Raw genomic sequence first — 18561 nt, 5'->3', positions numbered from 1 at the left:
GCTAACTGTAATGGGGTTTTATCAGCGGATGAGCTTGCTAACCTCTTTTATACTACATGCGCTGACATCCTTAATTCTGTGGCACCTCTGAGAATTAAACGTGCCAAATCCTCACAACCCTGGCTAAATGATACTACTCGCGCCCTTAGGCGTGAATGTCGTCGTGCTGAAAGAAAATGGAGGAAAGACAAACTCCACGTCTCTCTGGACATCCTCCATAATTGTCTATCTAAGTATCAAAAGTCTGTTAAAGCTGCCAAATCTGCCTTTTTGTCTAGCATTATTATGACTAATAGGCACAACCCCCGAGCACTTTTTAATACTTTTAACTCTGTGATAAACCCTCGCACTACCACTTATAGGGATGCCTCCCCTGCTCTTTGTGATAAATTCTTAAAGTATTTCTCTGATAAAATCTCAGCTCTAAGGGCTTCTCATCCATCTCATCCATCATCAGTTTTAGACCCAGTTCCAGCCTCTGAATGCTTGACTGTCTTTCAACAGTTTGAGCCAGTGTCTTATTCTGCTTTAAAAGATATAATTGATCATCTCAAAATCTCTGGTTCCCCGCATGATATTCTTCCTTCTCGTTTCTTTAAGGAAGCTTTACATGTTATTGGTCCTTGTATCTTATCTCTGCTGAATGCATCATTGTCATCAGGTTGTGTACCGTCTGTCTTTAAGCATGCTGTTGTGCAACCTATTATGAAAAAGAAAAATCTTGACCCTAATGCTCTCACTAACTACAGGCCGATCTCCAAACTCCCTTTTATTTCCAAAATATTGGAAAAGGTAGTTCTAAACCAACTTCAGGCCTTTTTAGATGCAAATGGTATTAGTGAAAAGTTTCAGTCTGGTTTTAAACCTCGCCACAGCACAGAGACAGCCTTACTTAGAGTTTTTAATGATCTTCTTTTAACTGTTGATTCTGGATATTCTGTGGTTTTACTTGACTTGTCTGCTGCTTTTGACACGGTTAATCATAACATTCTTCTATCAAGATTGGAACATGTTGTTGGTCTCAAACGTACGGTTTTATCTTGGTTTAAATCCTATCTCTCAGAGAGGTCGTTCTCTGTTGCTATGGGGCAACACTCCTCGGCTTCTGCCCCTATTTATTGTGGTGTGCCTCAAGAGTCCGTGCTCGGTCCTGCTCTTTTCTCTTTGTACATGTTGCCGTTGGGATTAATTTTTAGAAAACACAACATCTCCTTTCACTGTTATGCCGATGATATCCAGATTTATTTACCTTTGAAATCCGATGTGACTGCTTCTTTGCAACCTCTGTTCAACTGTTTGCATGAAGTTAAAATTTAGTTATCACATAATTTTCTTACATTGAACGAGAATAAGACCGAAATCATAGTCTTTGGTAGTCACACTCCGCTAGACCAGTTAGCTGATGCCCTAGGCCCTCTCGCTAGCCATCTTTCGTCCACTGTAAGAAACCTCGGAGTGTTCCTGGATGGCTCTTTTAAACTCGAGAAACAGGTGTCCACTGTGGTAAAAAACAGCTTTTACCAGTTGCGTCAGATTTCCAAAGCAAAGCCATTCCTTCCTTTAAAAGATCTTGAAAAGCTTATCCACGCATTTATTACATCCAGATTGGACTACTGTAACTCCCTCTACTCGGGCCTCCAACACTCCTCTCTTTGCCGGCTCCAGTTAATTCAAAATGCAGCGGCGCGTCTTTTAACAGGTACAAGAATTCATGAACACATAACTCCAATTTTAGCCAAATTACATTGGCTCCCTGTTAAATATCGTATAGATTTTAAAATTCTTTTGTTCACTTTTAATATTTTGAATAATTTAGCGCCCAGTTATCTTTCTGATTTACTCCATTCATACAATCCCAACAGGGCACTTAGATCATCCAACCATAGGCTCCTAGCACAACCTAGGACTCGAATGAAGTCGAGAGGCGACCGGGCCTTTGCATTCGTGGCACCCATACTCTGGAATAACCTCCCCGTTCATATTCGCACTGCCGAGTCTATCCAGTCTTTAAAATTACGTCTTAAAACTTATTTTTTTACTTTGGCTTTTGATTCTGTCTAGTTGGCTGTTTTAGCTTGTTGCGTTGTTATCTATTGTTTGTTGTCCTCTTCTATTGTTTGTTTTAACTGTCTCATGTTTTTATTGACTGTGAAGCACTATGGTCAACACTGTTGTTTTTAATATGTGCTATATAAATAAATTTTGATTTGATTTGTTACAGTGAGGAGACTGTTGAAGGGAACGATGAGGGGAAACTGTAACAGCAGCAACAGAAACCAGGAGACAAAGCTGAGGTCTGGGTTCCTCTATGCTACACACAGCCTCCTGCTCCTGGACTTTAGTAAACACATAAATGTCTCCAAGTACACTTACTTCAGAAACTCTATTAAACTCATTACAAGTTTACTTCAGCTTTAAATTACTCACAACATCAGCAGCACACATGAGTAAACAAAGTAACTCACAGCTACAGTTCAAGTTTAGTCATCTTTAATATTCTGTTTTACCATTAAAACAAAATATGTGACTGTAAAAAATCTTCAGACAGTAATTAAGAATCTCCTAAGCAATCCAAAGATAAAGAAAAGTTCACCTGCCAATTCTATAAAGCTTGGTTGTTTGTACAATAATATCATTTAATTGTACTTGGTATTACATGTGGTGTTCCCCAAGGGTCAGTGTTGGGACCAAAACTTTTCAATGTATACATAAATGATATTTTTGATGTTTCTCAAGTACTTAAACTCATACTGTTCGCAGATGACACCAACATATTTTTCAGTAGCGATGATTATACTGATCTTGTAATGACCGTAAACAGGGAGCTAAAACAATAAAAGAATGGATGGACATAAATAAATTATCATTAAATATAAATAAAACTAAAGCAATGTTTTTTGGTAATTTAAAATATAATGTAGAATTACCAATTATCATTGAAGGTGTACCAATTGATAATGTGAGTGAAAACAAATTTTTGGGAGTCGTAATTGATAACAAAATTTCATGGAAACCACACGTCAGACACATAAAAACCAAAATTTCCAGAAGCCTCGCAGTTTTGAACAAAGTGAAACCATACCTTGATAAAGATGCACTTCGTATTCTCTACTGTACCCTGGTTCTTCCATATCTTACATATTGTGTGGAAGTGTGGGGAAATACATATAAAAATACAACTAATCCATTAGTCACAGTACAGAAACGAGCACTGCGTATTATTCACAAGGCTGGTTATCTAGATCATACTCACAAATTCTTTCTTCAGGCAAAGTTACTTAAATTCCAGGATCTGGTTAATTACAATACATCCATAATTTTGTATAAAGCTTTTACTAAACTTTTACCGGCAAATTTACAAACTAGATTTGAAATTCGAGAAAAGGTTTATAATGTGAGAGGCTTTGGAGAATTCAAATTACCCAGAACTCGAACAACCCGTAAAGGTTTTTGTGTGTCTGTATGTGGTGTGAAAATCTGGAACAGTTTGAGTTTACAACTTAAACAATGCAAAAATATTCATAGATTTAAATTTCTCTACAAACAGTTGGTCTGGTCACAGTATACTCAATGATGCTTTTAGTGTGCTCTGTAATGTCTGTTCTCTTACCATTGCTGGTATGGATTCCAAAAAAAAAAGTGTGCGTATGTATGTACATATATGTACATGTGTATGTATATGTATGTGTGTTTGTTACTTGTAGTTATTACTGCCTGTTACCTGTGGTAATGCAATTTATAATTTATATATTCTGTATTCAGTTATGAAGGCTCTAATTGTTGTTTGCGAGCTGCCGTTTAGATGCTTGTATGTGCCCGGGGCTGTTGATGGGTCTGTATGCAATGATGGGCGTAGCTGCGGGAAGTTTATTGTTTTTTTTGTTGATGAGTGAGTATAGGGGTGGGATTTAATAAGTTTTCTTCGTCCCACTCCTTTTTCAGGCAATTTTTGTTTTTTGTTTTGTGCACTTTATGTTCAATATAGGTATTTGTTGTGGCTGAAAATGAACAAATAAATGAATGAATGAATGAATGAAAATTTAATGATATGTTTGGATCCTGACCTGAGAGTTTCCAGTGTACAATGTGGACTCTGCAGTGCAGCAGACAGAAGCTTCAGTCCTGAATCCCGCAGGTCATTGTTACTCAGGTCCAGCTCTTTCAGACTAGAGGACTGGGAGTTGAGAACTGAGGACAGAGCATCACAGCTTCTCTCTGAGAGGTTACAGCCACTCAGTCTGGAAGAAAACAAACAAACAATTAAATCAGTCAAATGAAACATTTTTAATGCCAGCATGCAATACAATTATTGGTTAACTAAATAGCTTCATTAAAACACAACTCTTCTTCTATAGCAGCACTTACTCCTTGTAAGCTCCACCTGCTCCACCTTCTGAGTCAGACGACATGAAAACAAACTGTAAATCTAGTAGAAACATGATTGGAAATCTTCTCAGATCCATTTGTACATTTAGAGCCTGATCCTGAAATATAGCAGCACGGACATTCACAGCAGCAAAGGGTTCTTGCTAGAGATGGCACAATACCACTTTTTTATGTCCGATACCGATACCGATATCATAAATTTGGATATCTGCCGATACCGATATGAATCCGATATAGTGTTTTTTAATCAACAAAACTGTTTTTTTTAAATATCTTGCTGCATTTTGAAAGTCTGCAAGTTCATACTCAAGTTTAAAACAACAACTACACTAAAGCTATTCTGTTATACCTGTATACAAAAAAAATATTTCATAGTTCAGCAATACTGATCAATCTAATAAACTTAAACCTACACCATCCTCCCTATTCTGGTATTTTAAAGAGTACTTAGCGTAAATATTAAGCAACCTAACTAATAGGGTTCCAACTCCCAGCAACAACAAAAATAAATAAATAAAAAATAGGAAACCACCCCTCACGCGCCACCTCATGATGCTTAATCGACGTAATCAACCTTAATTTGATGCAGTGTGAAAAAAAATGCACAGAAATCAATTATTTTTCAAGAAATATTAAATAGATTCAACATCTTTCTTCAACAAAATTGCAGACTGCACAGATGGTACCTTCCCAAAGTAAAAAGTACTATAGCTTACTAGGGTATATATATTAGACTTAATAGTTACTAAATACAGTAATGGACTTCTATTCATTTTACATCAAATTAAAACTTTGGGTGTCAGATAATTATTTATTAAAAGCTCGACATTTTAAATGAGAATAAGAACGAAAAGTATGTCTTAGGGCATGAACAGGGAAGAGGGGGCACAATCGGCCCCCCTGGCTAAACTTTGCTAGATCCGCCCCTGCACAGTTACCAGCCGTCAGCTACGTAGAAAAAGATCCTGGTGTAGAAAGTAATATTAAATAAATTCTAACAACAGCTGATCAAGCTTAAACGTGCTGCTGTTGTTCAGCCGCTGGTTTCCTCTTTCTGGTGCGAAGTGGGCCAAAAACAAAGACTGACTCGCGACAGAAAAGCCGATCAGCTGATCATTTAAGCAGTTTCACGATTGAAGTACCAGCCGGAGAGCGAGAGGCAGTCGCTCGTTAAGCTTAACGTGGGAATGCTTTACAAACATTCAGAGATGGACTTACACACTTGCTTTACTTCTCTCGGGGATAACTTTGTCGGAGATGAAATGCCAGGTTGCTAGCGAAGCTCCAAATGCTATCCAGACCACCGACAGGTCCCGCATGCCACAGCCGCTCTATCACGTGATGCATACTGCTCCGACCTAACGTTCTGAGGTGAGTTACGGCGTGTTGCAAGTTTTGTGAGGTGCTTTCGTGATATTTAATGGATCGGATTACATTTTTTATTTTTCTCCGATATCCGATCCAGTCATTTAGGTCAGTATCGGACCGATACCGATACGTAATATCGGATCGGTCCATCTCTAGTTCTTGCTGATCTGAGCTGGCTTGGCCCTGGCTTATTGAAGATTAAAGAAAGCAGAATCAGCTGTTCAAAACCCCACAAGGCTGCCCACTGTGACTGAAACAATGGGACGGGTCGTGACTTCTCAAAATGGGCTCATTGAACGCAGCACGGATAAGATCTTGAAGAAGCTCATGGCGGTCGTGAGTTCTCAGACTTTGCTCTTTGAGCGCAAAACCGATAACCTCTCGGAGAAGCTCGTGGCTCTCCAACGGGAGATTGAGAGACGAGTGATGGACTGTTAGATCAGCTGTGAAATTGACATGCAGTTGTTCCCACCAAAGAAATCCACCATCATCTCATGCGGCTAACATACCGGCGCCAGCTGTGGTCTCAAGGCTGGAGCTGAACAAATCTCACCCTGATAACAGACGGTGTTTAGACTGTTCCTTCCCATCCTAAGCATGCTTATCCCCTCCCGGTGCAGACGGTGGGTCGAGGGGACCAGTGCTAATGCTGCAGGCCTGGATGCGCTGTCTACACCGGCTGTCTCTCACCTTTTACCCATCCCTGTTGCTTGTCATGTGTTTCTATGGCGCATTAAGAGTTTTCATGTGCTCTGCGCTAAGGTCATTTTTTTTGTCTGTTCTCAAACTGATCTCCCTGTTGGAGCTCAGTCTGGGAGGAGTTCTTTTTTTCTCCTCATCTTTCCTGATGTTGTGCATTTTCTGCTGTTCGGTTTCGGGTCGCTGCTCTAGCGGCTGACCGGCCAGCTACCTAGCCTGACCCGTCTCCCCAATGTGATGTTTGTGTATTGTATGTACGGTTGGAAAGCTCAGTATCCTAATTGCCCCTTGAAAATAAATACAGTGTTCTGAATCTGAAAAGATTACAGAAGACGACTCTGTTCAGTAAATATTACGCTCATGCTGTCACGAAATACCAAAGGTAGGTAAAACTCTGGTTGTTGCAGCCATCCAGTATGACATGCTTTGTACTGTCCTGCTGCAGTTTGTGACACCTGGTTGATGAGTTGTGAAGGATGATGAAACAAACACTTCACTCAATGTTTGTCTTCTAAACTGGATGTAATTTGGGCAGCCGAGAGTTTTTCTGAATCTATCCCAGCTGCAAATAGGAACACAACAAATAACTAACTTTACCCACTTGGATCCTTATCATTCAAGATTGTGAAAAGATTCTCTACTCAGAGAATACTGGTGAATTTAGATGAGAGAGACGGAAGATGATGAAGGGGAAGAGTTTTCACAACTTGAGGCCTTTTGTCTTCACTGTATAGGACAAAGAAGACAGGAAGGGAGGGAGCAGTGAGGAGAATAACACACAGGAAATGGTCTTGGGCAGACTCAAACCAGGCCCTGGAGTCACAACTCTAACCTTCAGTGCATGGGTCACCTGCTCAGCCAGGTAAGCTACAGCAGTCAGCAGTGTGTGAGTTAATTTGTGGACAATGATGACTATAAATCAGGTAAAAAAAATACTATCATCAACCAACAAGGGGAAAACAGTGAGCTTGAATGACCAAGCTTTGACCAAGGGTGGCTCACTCCTCGGTCTTCTTGCACAAGGAGTGAACCACCCTGCATGGCTATCAATGTGGTGCAACCAAGGCCATCATACAGTACAGGCCATCCAAGCTGATTTTAACTTTTCCTCCCAGATACCACCTTAGAAATTATCTAGATTAGGATATGTTGGCTATTCTAGATCCAATCACAACAAACAGAGAGCTGTTGTGTGTCCAAGGTGAACAGGAAGAATATATACATGCATAAAGTCAATAAAGTCAGAAGGTTTGCTTTAGACTGTACTGCAGTTTATCATCAAACAGGCACCATGCTGCCAACAAATGGCATCAAGTCTGACTTGAGGTTTTTTGTTCTTTTTTTTAAAATCAAGATTAAATTTTATAGCAACCACAGCAGAGATGACCAGGGAAGGTGTGCTTGAGGGGATATAGCTACAACAGCTGGTTTCAGACTGAAGATGAACTGAGGTGCTGCACCCAAGTCTGCAGGTTCAGGGAGGGACAAACATCTGCTGCAACCAGATTGGAGTGAGAGGAGAGAGCAGGCCAACAACAACAAAGAAACAACAAACACACTGTGGAAGACCGAAGCAGAGTTTAGTTTAAGGTGGAACTAAGGATGTTTCTCTGGCTGCCAGGATTCACTGAGTAATTCAAATGCTTTCTTTAATTCAGGACCCACCATGCATGTAAAAGCAAGTGTTTCACCAACATTTGTGACTAAAATAGACCTGCAGTAGAAATGTATCTAGGAGCATGCATGTGAATATGAAGTATCACAACATCAGGCACATGCAGCCTAACTGTTTAAACAAACACTGATAACACAACAGCAGCAGTGATGATCAGAGTTTATGGTGAATCCAGCGTCTCGAGTTCTGGAGGCATCAAAGAGGTCACAGTTGTATTGGAGAAATCCCAAAACTTTAGGATACAAACTCATACAAAGACAGAAAGCCTGGTGAAATAAATTACTGACACAGTTGGATGTTAAAAGTAAAGACATGAGTACAAATGTACTCACAGAGCTTTGTTGGAGGCTTTGACCACTGGCAGCAGCCTCAGAAGAGCCTCCTCTGAAGCAGAGTATTTCTTCAGGTCAAACACATCCAGATCTTTTTCTGATGACAGTAAGATGAAGACCAGAGCTGACCACTGAGCAGGAGACAGTTCATCTGTGGAGAGACTTCCTGATCTCAGGGACTGTTGGATCTCCTCCACTAGAGAACGATCATTCAGTTCATTCAGACAGTGGATCAGATTGATGCTTTTCTCTGCAGACAGATCCTCACTGAGCTTCTCCTTGATGTACTGGACTGTTTCCTGATTGGTCTGCCAGTTACTTCCTGTCTGTGTCAGCAGACCTCGTAGGAGAGTCTGATTGGTCTGCAGTGAAAGACCCAGGAGGAAGCGGAGGAACAAGTCCAGGTGTCCATTTGGACTCTGTAAGGCCTTGTTCACAGCACTCTGGTGGAGAGACTCTTTTTTTCTAAGAAAAATAGACCGCTTGGAGGTTGTTTTTTGTTGTTCCAGCAGATTTTTTCCAGAGTTGATGAAGGTCAGATGGACATGAAGAGCAGCCAGAAACTCCTGAACACTCAGATGGATGAAGCAGAACACCTTGTCCTGGTACAGTCCTCTCTCCTCTTTAAAGATCTGTGTGAACACTCCTGAGTACACTGAGGCTGCTCTGATATCGATGCCACACTCTGTCAGGTCTGATTCATAGAAGATCAGGTTTCCTTTCTGCAGCTGATCAAAAGCCAGTTTTCCCAGAGATTTAATCATCTTCCTGTTCTTTTTATTCCAGTGTGGATCTGTCTCAGTACCTCCATCATACTTGACCTTCTTCACTTTGGTCTGAACCACCAGGAAGTGGATGTACATCTCAGTCAGGGTCTTGGGCAGCTGTCCTCCCTCTCTGGTTTCCAGCACATCCTCCAGAACTGTAGCAGTGATCCAGCAGAAGACTGGGATGTGACACATGATGTGGAGGCTTCGTGATGTCTTGATGTGGGAGATGATCCTGCTGGCCTGCTCCTCATCTCTGAATCTCTTCCTGAAGTACTCCTCCTTCTGTGGGTCAGTGAACCCTCTGACCTCTGTCACCATGCTGACACAGTCAGGAGGGATCTGATTGGCTGCTGCAGGTCGTGTGGTTATCCAGAGGCGAGCAGAGGGAAGCAGTTTCCCCCTGATGAGGTTTATCAGCAGCACATCCACTGAGGTGGACTTTCTAGGGTCAGTTAGGATTGTAGTTTTGTGGAAGTCCAGAGGAGGTCGACACTCATCCAGACCATCAAAGATGAACACAACCTGGAAGTCTTCAAAGCTGCAGATTCCTGCTTCTTTGGTTTCAGTAAAGAAGTGATGAACAAGTCCCACCAAGCTGAACTTTTCCTCTTTCAGCACATTCAGCTCTCTGAAAGTGAATGGAAATATGAACTGGATGTCCTGGTTGGCTTTGTCTTCAGCCCAGTCCAGGCTGTATTTCTGTGTTAAGACTGTTTTCCCAATGCCAGCCACTCCCTTTGTCAGCACTGTTCTGATTGGTTCATCTCTTCCAGGTGAGGCTTTAAAGATGTCTTCTTGTCTGATGGTTGTTTCTGGTCTGTCTGGTTTCCTGGATGCTGTTTCAATCTGTCTGACCTCATGTTCATCATTGACCTCTGCAGTCCCTCCCTCTGTGATGTAGAGCTCTGTGTAGATCTGATTCAGGAGGGTTGGGTTTCCTGCTTTAGCGATGCCCTCAAACACACACTGGAACTTCTTCTTCAGGGTGGATTTAAGGTTACGATGACAAACTGCAGCTTGAAGTTCTGAATGAGAAGAAAAATAAACACTCAATTCCAAAAAGAACTAATCTTTAAAACATGTTGCTCCATCTTCCATCTCTGGAAAATGTTCATTTATCCAGCAGCTTAAATCTTTAGATAAATCCTCTTACTGCTCTGCAGACGGTCAGCCAGCTCCTCCTGCTTCATTCTCCTCAGGAAGTCCACTGTGATCTTCACAAATGCCTCTCTGCTCCTGCTCCTCTGACTCTCTAAGCATTCTGGGTAATCTGGACTCAGAACCTTCTGGATCTTCTTCAGCTCGTTCTTCACAAAAGTGATGATGTTGTCCTCCAGCAGCTGGAACAGAATATTTATGAATGAGCCAATCAGACTGAAATCATGGAGCCAAACATCAGATCCATGTTGGACACACTGACGATCCACTGGTCTACAAAGAGCAGCATGGAGATGACTGTGAACAGAACAGATGTAACAGTAGTTGTTGTACATGTACAGACCATAAATATGGAGTCCAGCTGTGTTTGATGCTGCTGGGCAGACTGACCACTGGGAACCTCTGAGCTCTGCTGGTCCACTCTGTGGAGGAACCATGAAGGATTAGATCAACACAGGATAAAGATCCAGGAGTTTCTGCTCAAATAACTTCACCTGAATCAAGTCTGTCAAGTTTTAAACTCTCAGATTGTGAACATATCAGTAATTTTCAGTCTGTTTTCATGGACGTCCTTTCAGTGGTGATGTCAGGGATGATTTTGAAGAAGCTCATTAAACTGAACCATCAGCAGATCACTGCTCCAAAACCAGAACATGATCCGAGTCTCCGTCCACCACCAGAACACCAGCTTTACTAACGTGGTAGATCAGTGTAGTACAGATCAATAACTGATGAGTCATTTGATCAAAATCACTGAGTGCTTCACGTCTGACCCTCTGATGCTTCTGTAGACATTTTGCATATTTAATGAATGTCTGACAGTTTTACATTCATTCTATGAACACAGTGGAAATGTTGTGTTATAGTCTCCATGTTGTTTCCAGCATCATAAATTCTTAAGTTCAGAAAATTAGATTCTTTCTTCACAGCTGAAAAACAACAACATTTATTCTCTATTGAAATCTGCATCGTCCACTCCAAAGGTCACAATCTGAAGGTAACATCTGGTTTTGTTCCCTGTGGTTAACTCTGAGCATCAGTATGGTGGGATTTATCCACTACATCCACACCACTGTGGTTCAGTGTTGTCCTGATGGAGTAACAGCAGCCAGTATGATCCAGGCTTTAGCTGCTGGGTCTCTGTGTGACCTCTCAGACTGTTTAACAGATCAGACACAAAGAGAATCAGAGCAGCTCTGTTCTTTAAAGACAAACATGAACCCACTCAGGTCACACTTTCCCCACGGATATGAGCATCACTGTCCTCAAACAGCAAATGACCAAGTCGAACATTTGGATCTTTTCTCTTTCATTGTTTTCTTTTTAATGAATCTTTGTAACAATCTGAGGATGTTTCAGGTCATATTTATCCAGGAAACACAAACATGTAAAGGAGTCATCACAGCTCTCTGACCTCGTTGCTCCAGGTTCACCACTGAAGAATGGATTATAATCTTTGGACCGGTCACTCCTCACAGACGGACAGCTGGACCCTGCAGACTGTGACCTCTGACCTCTGCAGACACAAACATGATTGAAGCAGCTGTGATCACACAGACTGCAGATAATGCAGCTGTTTCCTGTCAGTAACATCCTCTTAGATTAGAGTTCAGCTTTTTACAGGAAAACTGGACAAAACTGATTTTTGTTACAAACTCATTTTCATTTCCTCTCAGCTCACAAACACAGTCAGACAATCAACCAGAGTCAACACTGATTATAATGTCAGTGCAGAATTATTTCTGTTACTCAGTGAGTTCAGCTCTCTGACCTCGTTGCTCCAGGTTCACCACTGAAGTATGGAGGTCGACCTTTGGACTGGTCACTCCTCACAGACGGACAGCTGGACCCTGCAGACTCTGCTCTGTCCTCCTCTTCCTCCATCATCATCTTCAGTCAGTCTGAGAGGTAAACCACAAACACTCAGTGAGTTCACATTAACAGGAGGAACTGAGTTACAGTCGCTGACCTCTGACCTGTCATGTGACCATGAAACCAGGTCAACATGTCTGTAGGTTCAGTCATCCAGGTCATGTGATCTAAGGAGCTTGGAGAGAAAAGAGACGTCTTTAAGTTTCTGGAAGACGTTTCATCTGAGAAGCTTCTTCAGGTCTAAAACCAAACGGTGGAGAGTCCCAGATATTTAAACCTGAGAGGGAAAGAAAGCATGTCGCTGACCCACCACTGATGTTATTTCAAGGAGCAAACTGAGAGCCTTTGCACCAGGAGCACAAACATCAGCTCCAGCAATGATCCACTGATGTGTTTTTATTCCATGTATGAATGTTGTTATTGACAGAGATGACGTTTGTGTGTCAGTGATGCAGTGACTGTTGTTGTTACCTGTACAGGCTGGTTAGACTCTATGAAACAGATCATACAGATCTCTGCATGTTAGAAGAGACTATTAAAGGTCATGAATGAGACAAAGGCAGGGAGGCGTCCTTTACAGCTAAACAGCAGAGTGAGAGAACAGCCAGCACCTCTACATTTATCACATTATACAGCACATGTATGATACTGACAGGGATGAGAAGAATTTAGTGATTCTGATCCCATCATTGATATTACTTATTGATTCTCAGTAGCTCTGCTCTGACAGTCACCACCATCACTGAGCAGCATATCAAAGACATTTGTGCACATTAACTGCATGTTGTGGCTCAAATGTTTGTGCATGTTGGAGGCATTTCCTCTTTGTTGTGATCAGTGTTGGTCATTACTCAAAACAGTCATTATTACACATATTACACAGAACACTTTAATTAAAAGTAATGGAGTACGTTACTTCATTACTCCTCATAACATTACTTTGATGTTACTGTGTAAAATGAACAAATGAGCATGTAACAACATAAAGCTGAGGTACAGCCCCACACACCAACACAGATCCTGATGAGGTCACGTGATGTTTCTCTGAGTGTTTATGAACACAAATCAAAGATGAAACAGCACAAAGACACTTCAAAGTGATTCTACTGTAGAAGCATGAACAGGTAGAAACCTGCAGCCTGACTGCTCATCACTTTGTTACCTGTTCAAGTTCAGCAGCAGCAGCTCACTTTATCACGGTGCTGGTCTGGGGTCAGTGTTTACTCAGCTTTAACCTCACTCTGGGTTCTTGGCTAGCTTAGCGTTAGCTTAGCGTTAGCTTAGCGTTAGCTTAGCGTTAGCTTAGCGTTAGCATGCTGTGTGCTAGCTTAGCGTCAGAGCTCTGCAGGTGTCTCGTGTGTAAATATTAATCACAGTAGTGACAGTAAAGGAGGTAAAGGGCTGTGACGTCATCACGTACGCTGCGTCCTCTGTGGGCTCTGAGTGAACTCAAAGTACAAACTACAAGTACACAAACACGAACGTAGCTCAGAGTGGCGGACACACTCGGCCTCGTTGGTCCAGCTGTGAGTCCGTTACCGTGAACTATGGAGCGGCAGATTTGTGCTGAACTAAGCTGCACACAGCTGATGTTAGCCAGGAAACATTACACACTGACTTTAATGGAGAGACCGGAAATACAAACACACACAGTTTGTTGTGTGAAGAAATCAAACACGAGCTGAACAAACAGTAAAGTTCCTAAAGACAAACTGTTAAAGGAGGAAACAAAGCAAACTTACAGTTTCTTCACACCAACAACAAGCTCCACTCCACACCTGGACACTAAACACGGACACACAGGTGAGCTGCTTCCTGGAAGGAGGCGGGACTCCACCTGAAACTCAGCACAGGTGGGAGAGGCTCAGCTCTGTGTGTGCTGATGTGTTAACTTTAAAAATATGCCGTCTGACTGCTCAGACTGAGTCAGAGTAAAGTTCACATGCTGACGTGTGGAGACATGAAACCTTGTTGTAGCTGCAGGTGTGAACACACTGATCCCAGATCAGCTCTGCTGTATTTGTAACATGAACATTTCTGCTGCAAAGCTTCAAATGTTCAGCATGTTTCTCTGTTTCCAGTCTATAGATCCAGTCACACTTTCTACCTTCACCTGTGCAGTAAAGACTGAGAGCAGAGCTGAAAACAAGCGTCCAATCAGTGAGCAGCATCAACACCTGAGCTTCATTCAGACTCTGTTATTGAAGATGTTGTTGGTACAAAGTTCATCTGCTGCTCACATGAATACTCATTCCCTCACGGTTACGTGCAGCCAGCGAGGTACGTTAACTGTGTTTGTTTATCGCGTATTTGTTAACTTGGGTTTAAATGTTTATTTGTAATATTTATGTTGGTCATTCTGTACTTTTATGTAATAACAGTTTGACGGTGGATTTTATGGTGTTTCTGAGGAGAAGTTTGACGGAAGAATAAATCCATCAGTGAATGAAGAACCGTGGTGTCGTGTATTAACTGGAGGGAGTGATAGTCAAGCTCGGACCTGCCCAGACTCGCCCTATCAGCGCAAATTCGACAGCGCATCAAGACGGGAACACAGATAAGCCACTGTTTAGGACACACAGGTTCATAAGGTTTTCATGAAGAAGTCTATAAGCCAGACTCTAAAGTTTTTGGTCTGAAAAGTGACACAAGAGTTGGAAACTAAAAGGAACTGTGTATAGCCTGGCAGCCACGCTCTTTCACGTATATGAATGTGCATTTACGTAAGAGATGTAAATTCATGTTCAGCTGAATAATTATAGTTGGCTCTGAAAGGGCAGAAGTAAATTTTGTACATTTTGACAGAAATTCAGTTTGTATTTATGGTTCAGTGTCTTTTAAGAACTCTGTTAAGTGTACTTACTCTGTAAGATTCTACATGTATGGGCTAATTTGAATGAGAGTGACTTCATTTAGTTAAGCTCATTCTTTCAGTATTCACAAATGTTGTTGCAGCTTGCTCTTCTATGCTGCCTGTGTATATCTGTGCCTAAATAATCAAAATGTCACATACAAGTAAAGAAGCTCAGGGTGCAGTAGCTGCTCCGGAAGAAGAGACTGAGTTAGAACAGACAAGTGAATCAAATATCGGGCAAAATATAGTACCACCTGAAGAGCCTCGTAGAAGTGAAAGAGCCCGAACATTAACAGAAAAAGGAAAAGATTTTCAGAAAGAGCAAATCAAAGGGCTATTGCTTCGCTTTGACAGCAAATATGAACGATGGAAAGCTCTGATTAAGGTAGCTAAAAGATCTGTATTAAAACAGGATCCTAGTGACATCCTACAAGAACACATCACCAGTATTCAAAGGGAATTATCTGAGTTGAACATTGCTTATGATGATTACAGAAGAATTGATCAACCAGCCCATGACATGCGTCGCAAGATGGATAACTGCATCTCGATCACTAAGACTGTAGTACAAAATGCTCAATCTGAAATGCAGGGAACAGCGGAGGAGTTGATTTGGCCAGATAATAGTTCTGTATTCTCATCGTCAGCCTCCAGTGTTTCACTTCCTGCCTCTAATGGTTCTAAAGCTTCTTCTATTCACTCAAGTGTATCTTCACTTAGAAGACAAGAAGCTGCTGCCGAGTATTTAGCTACACAGGCTGTACTGCAGATTATGGCTGAACAAGAGGGCCACGAAGAGAAATTGCAAAACCTTGAAGCTGAAGAGAGGTTGATCATTGCAGACCAAGAAGCAGCAGCATTAGCTCGTCGTCTTGAAGGAGAAAGGGAAGAAACTGAACGTAGGCTAGAAAGAGAGAAACAAGAGGCTGCTCTCTTAAAGAAACAGCGAGAAGAGAATGCTGCAAGAAGAAGGTCTGTAGAAAACCTAAAGAGAGAACTTGAGCGTTTGGAAAATTTGAAAAGGCTGAATGCAGCCAAAGCAAGGCTTCAAGTATATGATGAGAGTGAGCTCAGTCCAGCCCAAGGGACTGAGGCTGCACAGAGCCTGGATCTACATAAGGTTATGCAGCCAGTCAATCAGGTGAAGACTGAGGACCAGCACTCACAACCACCAAAGGATGCAGTGCCAACACATGTGCTTCAAGATAGCACAGGAGAGCTTGTGAAGGTCTTAGCTGAGGCTATATCAGCAAATAGACTACCCATTCCAGAGCCCACAGTTTTTAGTGGTGATCCACTCAAGTTTAATCATTGGAAGTCATCCTTCCAAACTCTTATTGAAAAGAAAAACATTCCAAGCTCGGAGAAAATATTCTTCCTCCAGAAATATGTTAGAGGAGCAGCTAGAGAGGCATTAGAAGGTTATTTTCTGATTGGTTCAGATACTGCATATGTTGCTGCATGGGAACTCCTCAATGAGCGATACGGCCAGCCTTTTATGATTGCCAAAGCCTGCCGAGACAAATTACATGCCTGGCCAAAGATAGCATCAAGAGAGAGTGCTGACTTAAGGAAATTTGTGGACTTTTTACGCAGTTGTGAATGTGCCATGGCTCACAATGAGAGTCTGTGTATTCTTGATGATGGCATTGAAAACCAAAAACTGACAGCCAAGTTGCCTGATTGGTTAAGCAGCAGATGGAACCGAAAAGCCACACAGTATCAGCTGGAGCATGGAAGGTTCCCAGATTTCAAGTATTTTGTAACTTTCCTGACTTTGGAGGCTAGTATTGCTTGTAACCCTGTTACATCTTACTATGCTTTGCGGCAAGGGGAGCCAGAAAGGACAAGATCTAAACCTCAGAATGTAGTGACCTCTAAGAACCAAGCAGCAAGTGCAAGGATTTTTACAACTAACACCACTGAGAAGAGCATAAGCACATGTATGTTTTGTAAGAAAACAGGGCATGTCTTGCACAAGTGCCGTAGACTAACTGCAAGGCCAGTTGCTGACCGAGTGAAGTTCATTCAAGGTGAGAAACTGTGCTTTGGCTGTTTGAGTCCTGGCCATCAATCCAAGAATTGCAGCAACCGGATGGTCTGCGACACCTGCTCAAAGCGCCACCCCACATGCTTACATGAGGGTCGCTCAAAGCAAAAGGAAAATGACGAGACAAGTTGCAGTAAAGAAGGAAAGCCACAATCGCCGCAAGACACCACTCACGAAACCACATCCAATAGAGTTGTGCATGATGGTAACAGTGCTCAGACTTCAGCAATAGTTCCTGTTTATGCATCAATGCCAAGTGATTCAAACAAAGAAGTCCTTGTCTATGCTCTGTTAGATTCACAAAGTGATTCTTCATTCATTCTTGAAGAAGTGGTAGATGCTCTTGATGTTAATGCAGAGCCAGTCAAGTTGAAGCTGTCTACAATGTCTTCCAAGAAGACAATTGTACCATGCAAAAGACTCAACGGTCTAATAGAGGTTCTATAGTGCCAACGGTCTACACTCGTGAATTCATACCTGCCAATCGTACACACATTCCAACACCAGAGACTGCAAAGGCGTGGCCTCATTTAGAGCATCTTGCGGAACACATTGCCCCGCTGAAGAAATGTGAAATCGGTCTTCTTATCGGGTATAACTGTCCACAAGCACTAATGCCTAGAGAAGTGTATGTGGTGAGGACAACCAGCCCTTCGCACAGAAAACTGACGTAGGCTGGAGCATAGTGAGCTATGGTGATCCAGGTGAACACTACAGTGATACAATAGGAGTAAGTCACCGCATCATTGTAAAGCAAGTGACCCCTGAACCCAAAGTAACAAGTAAGTTGAAGAGCAAAGTTCATTATGTTTGCAAAACAAGAATTAAGGAGATGACTGCTCCAGAAGACATACTTAAGGTGCTGGAATCTGACTTCAGTGAAAGGCTTGGAGAAGAGACAAATCTCTCGCAAGAAGATCTCCGGTTTTGACTAAAATGAAAGAAGAAATTAAGTACAAAGAAGACGGACATCTTGAAATGCCTCTGCCTTTTAAACAGAGCAGGCCAGAGCTACCAAATAACAAGCCAAGTGCTGTTCAACGCCTCATGTGCTTGGAAAAGAAGCTCAAGAGAGACCAGAAATATCGGACAGACTACATGAACTTCATGGAAGACATTATCAGTCGTGGTGAAGCAGAAAAGGTCCCAGAAAAAGAGCTTGATAAACGATCAGCTTGGTATATTCCCCACCATGGTGTATACCACCCTCAAAAGCCAGAGAAACTGCGAGTGGTCTTTGATTGCTCGGCAAGATTTCAAGACATGTCATTGAATGACTACCTTCTTACAGGGCCAGAGCTCACAAACACCTTGGTGGGAGTTCTTTGTAGATTTCGAAAGGGCCCAGTCGCTATTATGTGTGATGTGGAACGAATGTTTCATCAATTCCATGTAAA

The 18561-nt window shown here is 42.0% G+C and overlaps 2 protein-coding genes across 3 annotated transcripts in view; one reads left to right on the top strand and one right to left on the bottom strand.

Moving 5' to 3' along the window:
- The window catches only part of LOC120720121 (ribonuclease inhibitor-like), a 59731-nt gene extending 55219 nt beyond the window's left edge, over positions 1 to 4512 (bottom strand). For both annotated transcript variants that reach the window (XM_040009753.1, XM_040009752.1), the window contains exon 1: positions 4065 to 4512. In XM_040009753.1, the coding sequence (XP_039865687.1) occupies positions 4065 to 4297 (233 nt within the window). In that variant the 5' untranslated portion in view covers positions 4298 to 4512. The remainder of the gene's footprint in view (positions 1 to 4064) is intronic.
- Positions 4513 to 14504: 9992 nt separating this feature from the next.
- Positions 14505 to 17611, top strand: LOC120720124. The gene is made up of 2 exons (XM_040009755.1): positions 14505 to 14540; positions 14642 to 17611. Exon 2 carries the CDS (start codon positions 15263 to 15265, stop codon positions 17609 to 17611), a length of 2349 nt encoding a protein of 782 aa, XP_039865689.1. The 5' UTR covers positions 14505 to 14540; positions 14642 to 15262.
- Positions 17612 to 18561: the final 950 nt, after the last annotated feature.

This window comes from Simochromis diagramma, unplaced genomic scaffold (assembly GCF_900408965.1).
Source record: "Simochromis diagramma unplaced genomic scaffold, fSimDia1.1 OVJJ01000559.1, whole genome shotgun sequence".
NCBI classification, from domain to species: Eukaryota; Metazoa; Chordata; class Actinopteri; order Cichliformes; family Cichlidae; genus Simochromis; species Simochromis diagramma.
This window is presented reverse-complemented; position numbering and strand designations above follow the sequence as displayed.